The sequence below is a fragment of the Mytilus galloprovincialis genome, chromosome 1 (assembly GCF_965363235.1).
Source record: "Mytilus galloprovincialis chromosome 1, xbMytGall1.hap1.1, whole genome shotgun sequence".
Taxonomy (NCBI): domain Eukaryota; kingdom Metazoa; phylum Mollusca; class Bivalvia; order Mytilida; family Mytilidae; genus Mytilus; species Mytilus galloprovincialis.
In genome coordinates, this window is record NC_134838.1 from 36,670,872 (window position 1) to 36,684,580 (window position 13,709).

Sequence of the window (13,709 nt, forward strand, 5' to 3'; positions counted from 1 at the left end):
TCAACTATAGCTGTTGTCCACTACTGTTCTTATCCCTGTCATGTAAAGTTGTCATTTTAATGGTATAATTAACACTGTCATTTAAGCAGGAGGTTTGGCATGCCACAAAACCAGGTTCAACCCACCATTTTTTTCATAAAATGCCCTGTGCCAAGTCAGGAAAATGGAAATTGTTACATTATAGTTCGTTTCTGTGCGTGTTACATTTCGGTGTTGTGTCGTAGTTCCCTTATATTTGATACGTTTCCCTCAGTTTTAGTTTGTAACCCGGATTTGTTTTTTCTCTATCGATTTATGAGTTTTGAACAGCGGTATACTACTGTTTCCTTTACTTAAATATATAAAGACTGGCCAAGTCATCTAGTCTTTCACAACAAAGGGTAATCAAGGTGGCATTACATGGAATTTCTGAAGTTGCAGTTTCTCCAATTATCAAGAAGGTAACTAATAACAAAAGATTCATTTATGTCTGTAAAAATTTATTTGTCGCATAGAATCCATCTATGACTATATACATAATAAATAATAATTAATCATATCAACATTGGCGTGATAATCAAATATACAATAATACATTCATCCACAACTTACAGTAGATAAACTATACATTCTTTCAAATAATGCACATTGAAAACAATATTTACATTGGGATTGAGGGAAAATACCTCACTGTTCAAGAAACAATTTATTTGTCATGCTAAATACTTAAAATGTGTTTTAAATTAATTAAACTTCTGAACATATTAATCCTATTCAAGCTTATTTGATTGTAGAACAGAAAGAAATGATATAATCAAGGACCCATACTGGTAATGATTTGAATTTTCAAGTTCATTATTCTGATATTCCACCTGAATTTCCAGAAAATTTAAACAATCAGAAAAATTGCACATTTTATTCTTTCCTGATATGACCATGCATTGTGAATATATGGACGGACATAAATGCATGTGTTTGTACTGAGACAACAATAAAATGATGTGAAAGAATGTACAGTGTATCTATATCATATATAGTGTTTATATACAACTCATAAAATCATCTCTCAACAAACTGAAGACTTTGGCTAAAACCATAGTTACTTTGTACATCATATTGTGAAACAATTGCACATTTTTAACAGCTTTGATTTCAAATATTGAAATGATGTCAAATGAAATAAAAATATGAATAATGAATGAATACAATACTTTGTCTCACAAACAAATAAAAATTTCAATGATTTATTGTGTGTCAAGTGCAAGAATATTTTTATAGTAGGAACATGAGCACCTAAAAAAGAATTAAGGGCAAAGTTACTGTAGTCAAATTTTCTTCATAGAATTTTTTCCCCATTATAATGGTTGTAAGTAGTCATTATCTTAGTTACTATTTGTGTAAATATTATTTCGTGGGATTTTTTTCTTTTATACCTCTCTGACCATGTGCAGCTTACTGCTTATTCAAACTGAAGACAGTGATTAAAAGCTATAATTCAGTGTTTTGCATCATGGTGGCACATTAAACTTCAAATAAACAATAGACAACAGTTATACTATGGAGTAACTCCAATAAAAAAAGGCTACATCACTCAGTAACATTTAACTTTACATTAATGTTGTCCATTATATCTAAAACTTCATAAGTGAAATATAATTGATATACTTTCGTTTAGTTTAATTTAAATGCAAAACTTATTAAAACCAGAGGGACATGCAAAGGCAAAAATATTTGACCAATTACCAATCAAGGGAGGGTATAAAAATAGCACCTTCTTTATACATTATATCCTGAGAAATGCATTTTTTTGTTGTTTAAGTTGTATCTTGATGTCGGGTACATATATATATATTTAGTTTCATAAATCGCAATAATTAGTTCACATTTTTGTTCATTTTTCAAAAATTAAGCTATTAAATGCAATTGATATTTTTGCAATAACAGTAATGCTCAGTTACATTAAATTGTTGTTTTAAAAATGTTTCAAGTTGTATTCTATAAAATTCAATAAGCTTTTACAATAGTTTTTCTGATGCCGGTTGATTATGTCGATCTTTCATTATAGATTGAAAAATTTCATTACCTCCAGTATAACTGTAACAATTTTGGCAATGTTGATTTTACACATGTACTATCACAGCCTCATTTAAAATTAAAGCTACTGTTAATGACATTTGTATTTATACATAGTCTTAATTCAAATACAACAAGAATGTGTCCAAAGTACACGGATGCCCCACTCGCACTATCATTTTCCATGTTCCATGGTCCGTAAAATTGGATAAAAATCTAATTTGGCATTAAAATTAGAGATTATACTATAGGGAACATATGTACTAAGTTTCAAGTTGATTGGACTTCAATTTCATCAAAAACTACCTTGACCAAAAACTTTAACCTGTAACTCCCACTTTCATTTTCTATGTTTAGTGGACCGTGAAATTGGGGTCAAAAGTCTAATTTTGGCTTTAAAATTAGAAAGATCATATCATAAGCAACAAGTGTACTAAGTTTCAAGTTGATTGGACTTCAGCTTCATCAAAAACTACCTTGACCAAAAACTTTAACCTGAAGCAGGACGAACGGACGCACAGACGGAGGCACAGACCAGAAAACATAATGCCCCTCTACTATCGTAGGTGGGGCATAAAAAATTCAGACATATCTGAAACTTTTTATGATGGAAATATTGGAATGTTATGTTAATGCATATTCATCAAATAAAGCGAAGAGAGAGAGAGAGAGAGAGAGAGAGAGAAACAGAGAGAGGACAGTGTTTTCCATACCATGGTAACTGAAAATTAGACCAGTATCTCTATCTAGATTGATACAGCTAGTTCCTTGTAAAGACCACAAGCAGTTTTTCTGACATACAATGTGCAGAGAAAATCAATCATTAATCTATTGTTCTCAAAAAAGTTTTAAATCACAAATTATCATTACCCCTTTACCCCTTAATATCTTATGGAGATGGGTGACTTCTCATAGGAATTATTTGATTGTCTGCCGAGGGTAAAGATGATGAAGGGGTCAATATCTATATTATAAAGTTAATATTTGTTCACAATCAGTACAAAGATGCAATTCCTTTTCTTATTGTAGAATTTCCTTTCCTCACTGTGGCATACTTCTGTGTCATGTTGTACAGCTGTTTTTATGAACATGGTATTAACAACAACAAAAATTCTAAATTGGACTTTAAATGAATAACATACTTAAATTTTAACTTTCTAAGAGTATAAAATATTTCTAATCTATAAAAGATATATACAATGGCATAATCAAAATGACATTTACAATGAGGAAGCACTATGTAGGAAATTTCCACTTGTGTTAAATTTGCACATAAAAAAACAAGAAAATTAATTGATCTCCCAACCTATCAACAACTATGTACACAATGATGTGAATTTATTAGCTTTACAACAGACCTAATCTACCTTAATTTTATATTTCAAAGATCTTGAAAAGAATTTTTTTGAGCATCTGAATTAGATATCTTCACAATACTTTAGAATTATTTCTTATTGAGAATTAGATTTCACTGGGGGAAAAATTAATATTGTGAGAACATGTACTATTGAACCTGAATCAATTTTAATTCACATTATTAATCCAAGTGCTTGTGACCACTGACAAGTAAAGATGGCATTCATTTTGCAGTGGGAATTAAAAATTGTAGAAATCATTTCATTAATCATGAAAAGACAATAATGAGAATTGGGGATATATCTTGTATATATTATGGAGCAAGTAAGATAACTCAAATTATGAATATTACTGTAACAGTGACATTATTGATATTTTATGGCAAATTATAAATAATTGCACTCAACTTTCAACTGTACAGACAGACAGAAACTGAGTCTTATCTTTTTTTGTCAGCATGTGAATAGAAGTATTTCTCAATGCAGGATAAAATTAAATAATTAATTAAATTAACTAAAAGGAATGGTCATTTATGGCTGTTTTAGGAGAGGGTATTGCACTTTCCAAACATACAAATTTTTCACAATATCCTTATACTCAAGATCTATATGAAAAGACAACTAAAATACTGGCCGAAATATCTATCTATAATTTACAGTGCTAAGTTTTTTTTTTGCATACATTTTAAATTTCAAAATACTGATAACCTTTTAATGTTTTGACATTCTGACACAAGATTTGTTTTCAAATAAAAAATATTAAAATCATGGCAGTATAACATTATTTTACCTATTATACATTTCTATGAACATCAAATTATTCCATCTATGGAACTCTTAGTATATAATTTCAATAGGTTCATTTAATTGAAAATATGTCTGGGGATTTAATATCTACCATGACAACAAATGAGTGTAAAACTATGTTTTGTCTGACAGTAAATTAAATGTAAATAAAAATGTACGAAGTGATTTAGAACTTTGATAACTTCAGCATTTAACCCATCTGACTTTTTGTGTGAATATTTTTTCCTAGCATTTTAATTCTAAAACTGATGAAGACATATCTTTCAGATTTGAGTATTCCAAATGCTACTTGCATACAGAATATAAGATATGATTGACCTGAAACAAGGCATTTTAAATTTGTATGATAATTTTCACATGATATTATGATACTAATGATTCAGACACTGTACAAGTTAATGGTGTTGAAGTTTTTATACTCTCTGCTAAATGATGTCCTAAATTAAAAGTGTTTTTATCTTCCGGTTGACTCGTATCCGAGTAACTTTCTTCAAGTCCATAATGTGATACATCAGTTTCAGTTTTTAATTTTTTGTTAACAGGAGGTTCCAGTGACACATCTTCATGTAAACCATTAATACTGCTATTGTTTACACTTTTGGGCGAGGAACTTCTTCGTTTTAGATCAGGACTTAGACTTGTCACTGTAGGTGAAGCTGAACTGAGATCAAATGCTTTAGATTCACTATTTGCATTGTCAGTCTCGTGTGATGGTTTCAATGAATTGCGTTTCGGGTCACCATAGAGTAAACAAGTTACAGGACTAGCAGATCTTTCTCTATTCTGAGGTGGAGCAGGACTCTCCTGGTCATCAAATCTGTCCATATAATCTCTGAAAACATAATTGAAATTGTCAAAATAAAAATTATGTATTTTCTTAAAAACAAACCTTTGATTTACATCATTACCACAATGAGTAAAACACTTTTATTATACACTCATTCTGACCTCATTCAAATATTAAATTTATTTATTGGTAAACTAGATTCCTGCATAATTGAACTAACAAGGTCATCCTGCCTTTTTGACATTTATCATGCATCTTTCTGTTCTGTTATGTATGATATTCAACCCTTCTTATAGATTTATAATATTAATTTTGTTTATTTCTTACATTTTTTTCAACACTTTACTTATAATTATTCACGTTAAGATATTATCTCTTTGCTCCATATACATTAATTTCTTGCCCAGGAAACTTGTACGTTCACTATGTGGGACCCTCTTGGGTAGTTCAGATATTTAAACGCACTGGTAGAAGTACATTTTTGTGTGATGTACAGAAAGGAATTCATAATACTGATGAAAACAAAGCAATTCATGTTGAGGATTATCAATTGATTACTTACTTACTGCCCTTGTACGCCATTGGCGTGTAGGGCAGTAACGTGTTACTGTTTCTGTAACAACTTTTTTTTACAAGTTAGGGTTGTTAGCCCTAAGCTAAACCTCTTACGTGAAGGGTTGGGTTTTTCTGTCAGGATGTTCCTTCCCTTAAACGATTGCTGTTACTGAGCTTACGAGCTTCAACTACCCAGATTTTCTGTCTGGATTTACTTCCATAGCCTTTGACTTTTACAAGGTCATCCACAAGGCAGTGAAGCTATTTACCCAAAGCTGGGGGCTAGGTATCAATTGATGCCAGGAATTAATTGTGGATATACTCTTAGTAGATAAACAAGTCAACAAAATCATAGCAATATGAAATCATTATATATTTTAACAACCATTTTAACTATATTGTAAACATACGTTATTCCTGGATGGAGGACATATTTTCTCTTTTCCAGTCTATTTTTGTTTGCAAAAACATCATGTCTCTCAGTTTTCTTCCACAGATAATAAAACTGGACAAGTTCTCCAACAGACCTTGTTTTCACCTAAAATACAGTAAAACAGATTCATTATTGTCAATGTTAGTATTTGTACCTAAAAATTAAGTCTCAACACAAGGTGCCATTCATGATAATCAATAATTATTTTCTTTAATGGTACAAATTATGTCATCTTTTAAAAACATTATCAAAAACATATACAACTATACAGTTTTCGAACAACTTAACCAAATACCCAAGTGTCCATCAAATTAACAATGTCCTGGATCAATAACAGAAGTATTTATACAAATGTAAATAATTTACACCAAAGATATTTCTAATTTTGAAAGCAAGGAACCACAATGGCTAAATAAACAGATCAAAAGCTACAACCATCCATTCAACTGTTTCTGTCTAATAACTGACAAACTTGACAAACTATAACTTCATAAAAAGAATGATGCGATCTTTATGAAATTCATGTAAAAGTGCATTTCACTGCACTGGAATGAATCTACCTACCCTATTCTGTTGTATTAAATAGAAATCTTTGCCATATACTCTGATACCATTTTCAAAATTCCTACATTCTTCTTCAGACCACAAACTCATGGTATCTGGAAAAAATAAAAACTCATTTTTTAAATTTATGTTAAAAAATAAATACTTATATTAGTGAGTTTCTATGGTGGCTATTTTGGCTTTTCCTTTCCTCCTTTCATGCAAAATGGAGAAAATTGTGAAAGCAAAATCAAGAAATTGGGAAATCAAGAAGGTGAAATGTTTTTCCTGTTTTTGATTTCCAGATTTCTCAATTTCTCTTTCTTGATTTCGCGTTAAAGAGAAAGGAGAAAACATGAAAAACAAATCCAGCCACCATCAGTTTCAGATACATTTGTATTTGGAACTATCCATACATTGTGCACCTTACAATTATTAAAAATTCTTCAAAAATTTATTAATACAAGTTTTCAATCATTTTGTATGTAAATACCTTAACAAAATTAACAGAAGAAACCATTTAGGTATTAACAAATTTCATGCAAGTGGTGAGTTCATTTCTATATTACGAAGATATAGATCTTTCAGAAAATTGTCAGGTGTTTTAAAAAGACATCAAGATTGCTCAGTTGACAGATTTAACATCATCAACAAACCTGTAGGAGGTATAGCCTGCATCTTCCTTCTCCTTAAAGCTTCCTCAACATTATGACCACACTGCAGCAGCATATATAAGGCCTGAAATATAATGTGTATGATGTTTAGACTAATATTCTCCATCAATGTCAGTTATGTCACAACACAAAATCACAGCACAAGGACAGGTCCAACAATCTCAAGCTCCAAAAAGTATAAGATTAAAAAGTGAATAGAGCTCAAACTGTTTTGTGTTGCACTGCATGGTATTCAACCCCTACAATCTGTGCCATAAAACTAATAGTATTAACCTCTAACTAGTAATAAAAATTGATTTGAGCTAGAAATTTTTTTGTTAGACATATAGAAATATTTTCTTGAATGAAATGAGCTTGATACTTTAGTTTTTGGCAAAATTGTACTTATCCATGTCAGCGATTGTAAGCTGCAGTAATTTATTTTACATTACTGTTTAAAACCTATTGAACAATAAATTTTTAGATAATCTCTTTGTTGATCTTATACACAACTAAAGTGATTGTTATGCCTCTTATTTCATAGTCAAAAACTATTTAACTTACCTGTTCATCATCACGGATATGAGCACCTGTAGGGATTGCATTGACACCTGTAGCAGCTTGTAAGGCTTGGCTGTGGATTTCATTCAAATAATTTTCAACTGAAAAAAATAATCCGTAGCGTTAGAGAAATCAGAATTTTATGTAAGTGTAAAAAAAAATATTCATTCAATCCCTTTTTTTTTCTTTCTTGTTCATGATTCTATCTCTTTAACTGGATTCCAACTGGAAACAAGACAGTTAAATTCCCTTTTCCCACGTAACATTTCTCTTATGATTGATCCGAAAATTTAAACATTATATGAAATGAATTGAGATATCATTGTCACAGGGGTTACTAGAAATTATAAACACCTTGTTCATGGCTAATGCATGTACATGTTAGTTCTCTCAAGTTAGCAATTTACTGAGAAAGGACTTCTTAATATTTCAACACAAAAAAATGTAACCACAGCTATCCATCAAACATTTTTAGCTAGGCATTACTGCAAATAATTAGTATGCTATTTTTCACTCACCTACAGAATCTTCTAATTTATCTGGATCCCATAGCAGCCTGTCTTCATTTTCATACGCTGAGGAAAAAAACATTGAAATTAGGTACATCTTACACTTATTTCTTATCCAACTTATTACTTAAATAACCCAATACAATGTAAATGGAAGACAGTCTAGAGGTAAAATTTGTATAAAAAAATTTAAATGATCCATTAAGGTACTTTTCAGGACAATGATGAGAAAACAACACAAAGGAGTAGGTCCACTAAGACCCCTCTTTGGCCCCAAAATATAGCAGTTTTAGAAAATTGTGAAAATGTAATCTTTAAGCTATATTTTGGAAAGTAAAATGCTTCTGCTACATAAATATGAGCTGTTCTTGACGATACAATGCACAAATATCGCGTTTTAGCATCATTAAGTCATGCTAAATTACTGAAATCTTCACAATTTTGGTCATTTTTTAGATGGTTTCCGTCTAAAATGAAAGTGGCCGCATTCGTGTTCATTCATAATATTGAAATGTAAGTTGTATTTGATGATAATACAAAACATATATAAAGGTTGAGGATGAACACGGATGCGGCCACATTCATTTTTGACAAAAACCATCTGAAAAGTGACGTTTTTTGGCATATTTGATAGATTTTTCATATTTAAGCTTGAATCAGAGCGTTTTTAATGACTAAATCAGTTAAAATCTTTCACAAAAACTAATCGAATCAATTGAAATAGACACTTAAGTGTTTAAAAAGTGTCCAAAAACTTTCGTTAGATGAACTTGAAATTTGAGGCCAAAATTGGCCCTTACCGGACCTACTCCTTTATTTAAAAGATCACATACAAAATTAAGATATTTACTGCAATATGTTGCGTGAGGTACACTAAAGGAGAGATATTCACATAAAGAAATAACATGTGAAACTGTGAGCTACTGCTCACTGATGATACCCCCACCCAAATACTTGACTGTAAACAGGAACCAAATTTCAGATATATCATTGCAATGTAGTTCCTGAGAAAAATGGGACAAACAAATTTCAACTTGGATGTCATGTGTAAAATGATGCAAGCGTTCATTTAACAGGAAGTTGTAGAGTGAAATTCAGAAAATACATCACACAGTATAGCTGAATTAAATAACCCTGAAACCAAATTTCAGAAATCCTTGTAATGCCTTCCTGAGAAAAGTGTGATGAAAATGTTCAACTTGGACGTCATTTGTTAAATGATGTAAGAGATTAGTAAACAGTAAGTTGTTGAGTGATGGATCTTATAATACATCACACGGTAAAGCCAACTTAAATAACCCTGAAACCAAATTTTAGAAATCAATGAAATAAAGTTCCTAAGAAAAATAAATGAAAATTTTCAGCATGGATGGCATGAATAAAATGATGCAAGTGATTGGTAAATAGTTAGTTGTTAGGCGATGAATCTGAAACTACATCACTGTATAACTGACTCATATAAACCCAGAATCCAAATTTCAGAAATCATTGTAATGTAGTTCCAGAGAAAGAAGAGTTGAAAAATATTCATGGGACAGACCAACAGACTAACAGAGGTAAAACAGTATTCCCTCACTTTTTTTAACATGTTTAAAGCTGGGGTATAATTAATGAAGTTCATTTCTTATAACAAGTGTTTGTTAAACACAACTTATTTATTTCTTACCTGGAGCATCACCATATTTACAAAGGCCTTCTGGAACAGAAGCTTGAAAGTCATGTCCAACTTGTATAGTCTGTAAAATAAAAAAATTTTGTTACTTAAATGCAGAAATTACTTTTATACAGGTCTTCAGAACATTGTTTGTATTTTTCATTGCATGCAAGAATATTATACCATCTTTTATACAGGTCTTAAAATTTAGGTTCTTGGTTTCATATAGCTATATAGACTGCTCATTGATTAATGAACTAGAGCTTCAAGCCTAACAAATCACATCTAAAAGGAAACTTACTTTTTGGTGCAACAAAAACATTAATGGCTAAAAATAACTTTTTTTTAAGACTAGGGAAAATAGTCCACGTATGATACATGTATATGGAGTAGATCAATATGAGAGATTGACACAGAAACTTGACTTTTTGACCCACCTTTTTCCAATCATCCTCAGGAATTTCAGTAGGTTCATAGTCTTCTTCATCGGATTCATCATCCTCATCATCACTTCCAGGTTGGCTGGCTGCTGTGAAACAAACAAACATTGATTAAGCCATGTTAGAGATGAGTATCATTTAAGGGTTACATAATATGTTTTAGAAGATAAGGATTTTTTCAATTATTTAAAATGGTCAATACTCAGTCAGCAGTTTAAAAAAAAAAATTAAAACAATCAAAATTGTGTATTTTTACTGATATTTTTTCATTTAAATTTGTATCCTGAAAATATATGGAATAGACTATTTTTTATCTATCTGACAATGTTTAGAGTGGCTCATTTTAGTCTGCTGAACAGATGAATTGTTGAAATTATCTGACGATTCATCATCTTTCATGAAAACTTTTAGATATAAACACAAGTGATGACAAAAAAGGATGGAAAAACCCTAGAAGTAATTACATCTAAGCAATCTAGCTGTCTGTGATACACTGTTGATTAAATCATGAACATCAGTTTCTTTGTCATCGTCATCATCACTAGTCTTCAGGAGGTCTCTAGCAATCTCATCTTTATCTAAAGTCAGATCTTGATTGCTGAGAATTTCTTCTTCACTACTGGACCTGGTATCTTGTTGTTCATTGTTGTCATGTGTTGAATGATATCCATACATACTCATTAAATCTGACAGTGGCATATCTCCTTCCTGAAAAAAAAAACAAGTTCTTTTCCTCATTTAGGAAACATTTATATATATATACAAGCATGTGCCATATTTAGTTTTCAATAGAGGGTCATGATCAGGTAGGTTAAGTTTTTTTGGTCAAAAAAATGTATGACCATAAATGACAGCTACTAAACTATCTGAAATTGTAAGAGGGTTGTAAAGGGTTATTTTCGTGCAACAATTTCAGCCTTTTTATTTCTTATTTCTTTTTATTTTTTATGTATTTTCATGTTTTGACATTTTATTTCTTGATTTCTTGTGTTTGGTTCGATTTACAAGCTTCGTGTTTCCCCATAATTATTTTTCATGTTTTGTGTTGGTGCTCTTAATTTTTCATGCATGTCTCGCATTTGGTTTAAACGTCAATGTGTTCTTATACCTTCTGAAACTTGTTTAATCTAATAGAAATTGATGTATATTGTTACCATTCTACTTTTCAATATGTATGGTATAATTGAAGTCCATCAAATTACTATGAATAATATTTGTTTTCAAATAAGATGCAAGTAGTGGACGCTAAAAGGTGATCGCAAGGTCTTCATGTCCATTAATAATGGCTGCATGATCTCCAAGAACGGATGAGTAATAAATTCTGGTAATTTTTTCCTTAATATTTACGATTTTGTTTCTCGTGCTTCGTTTTACCAGATTTTTAATTTTCGTGCAACGTTTTTGCGATTTTTATTTCACATGTTTCTGTGTTCAGTATCCCCCTTTACCACCCACTTATAAGACTGGTTCAGATCAAAGTGGCTAATTCAGTGCAAAACCAATTTTACTAGATTTGATAAAAATTAACAAAAGATTATTGATATCTAAACATTGTTTTACAAATGGAAATATTAAAATTGTAATTTCTTAAACTGTTGTTTTACAAAGTTATATTTGAACAATAAGGAAAACAACACAATCAAAATTGGTAATGCAAACCCTGTGAATGTATAATGGGCTTATTAATATTGAGTAGTTTAAACACATTTTTTCATACAAATTCCCAAATGTAAAATTCTAATCAAACATTCTGAACATTTTTTTATGGAATGTTGTCAAATAGACTACAGCTAAGGATCTGAATAGAAAATCTCTCATTGTTACCCAAAATACAACACATTACATTACAAATACATGGCAAAATAGTCATAGCAATCTCTCTGTGATGCTAAGTTCCAACAGTCTTGTCTGTTAATCTAATTTGAAAACAGTTTAATTAACTTGCTTTCACAATTGAAATTCGAGACTACTATACAGGTAAGACATATAACAGTATATGTTTTGAAATGAACTGTAAAAGATAATACCTTCTCCAAATCTTCCAATTCATTGCAACAACTATCACCACTCATGTTTTCCTCTTCTTCCAAAGTTTGTTCATCATCATAATCATGAACTAGCATGTCTGCAGTCGGATCAAAGTCTCTATCTGTCTCTGGAAGAGAATTTATTTTCCAAGGTAAAATTTCAAAAGAGAAACATTCCATATAAAAGCATACATGTAGAGCTTAAATAAAACTCTTTTCAAAGAAATGGTAAGGTACATTGTACGTGTACATCAAACACATTGTCCTCGTTTTGGTGCAAAAAATTGTGATCTCAGATAATATTTATCAGTGACGCTGGATTGTCTTTTAAGGCATATTGACCCAAAAGTCCTTAAGGTAGATGTGTAACATTAGCACTCTGACAGTAATGAAGTTGTAGAGAGTGTATTAAAAAGCTTGAAAAGTCATGTTTAAATTATAATTTGAGAAATTTTAAAGTTAACAGCCACACTTCTTTGCATGAATGATGAACACATACTTGAGTAGGACTGTTATGGATGATTCTGACAACAAGTAGGCGTGTTATACACCATTGTGAAGATAAATCACTTAAGATTTACCAGATTACAAGTTTTTCTTCTTCCAGTTAAGCGGCCGCAATCAACTGTCTGATTATTCTGCCACTGTGTGGTTTTAGTAGGCTTGACAGCCGAGAAATCGGCATAGAATTTCGTCACCTTCTGACATTTTTCTAAATCGCGAGTTAAGTGCCTTGTGTTATATAAAGGTATATAGGGGGAAAAAATCTGAGACGAGTGCCTGTGTCCCAGAGACTGAGTTGTGCATTGCAATATTTACTTCATCTGTACTTTTACAAATAGCAATTGAAAAGTAAAAGGTAATTTAAAATTTACCTGGACTGCTCGACTCACTAGCACCGATCTGAAAAATAAAAATAATACTTTTAGAGTTTTTGAAAAAGTGATCTATAAAAAGATTGGGAAACACCCCCACCAAAAGAGCCGCCGTGATGACAACTGCTTGCGCGCTTTCAGGTTTTTCTTCCTTCACCGATGCAATTGCCGTCATAAAGGTATGATTCTCTAAGATCATCAAGATAAATGAATGATGTCATGAAATACCATGGTCCTGTAGATTGAAAAAGTCTGATGTTTGTGTTTCAATGGAAATTCCTTCAGATAATATCAAAATGCCCAAACTTACCTCCGCCATTTTGCTTGAAATTATGGGATATGAAACGTCATTCGAAAAAGAGGCAAAAGATAGGACGGCATTTAAGAAACACTCGTTTTGATTGGCTTAGAGAAAAAGTCTTAAACTTTGTTAATATTATTTTTCTTCGCATTAAATA

At 31.1% G+C, this 13,709-nt stretch overlaps 1 protein-coding gene across 2 annotated transcripts; it reads right to left on the reverse strand.

The window, feature by feature from the left end:
* Positions 1 to 462: 462 nt before the first annotated feature.
* Positions 463 to 13,605, reverse strand: LOC143073126 (mesoderm induction early response protein 1-like). 2 transcript variants are annotated; one of them, XM_076248454.1, is made up of 12 exons: positions 13,562 to 13,605; positions 13,252 to 13,279; positions 12,377 to 12,504; positions 10,814 to 11,057; positions 10,347 to 10,438; positions 9,922 to 9,991; positions 8,265 to 8,321; positions 7,750 to 7,847; positions 7,189 to 7,270; positions 6,554 to 6,648; positions 5,967 to 6,094; positions 463 to 5,046 (listed from the first exon to the last, which is right to left on the reverse strand). In XM_076248454.1, exons 1-12 carry the CDS (start codon positions 13,568 to 13,570, stop codon positions 4,578 to 4,580), a joined length of 1,500 nt encoding a protein of 499 aa, XP_076104569.1. In that variant the 5' UTR covers positions 13,571 to 13,605; the 3' UTR covers positions 463 to 4,577. The 2 variants fall into 2 exon arrangements, with proteins under 2 accessions (XP_076104569.1, XP_076104577.1); XM_076248462.1 differs by lacking the exon at positions 13,562 to 13,605 and adding an exon at positions 13,480 to 13,515.
* Between the last annotated feature and the right edge of the window lie 104 nt (positions 13,606 to 13,709).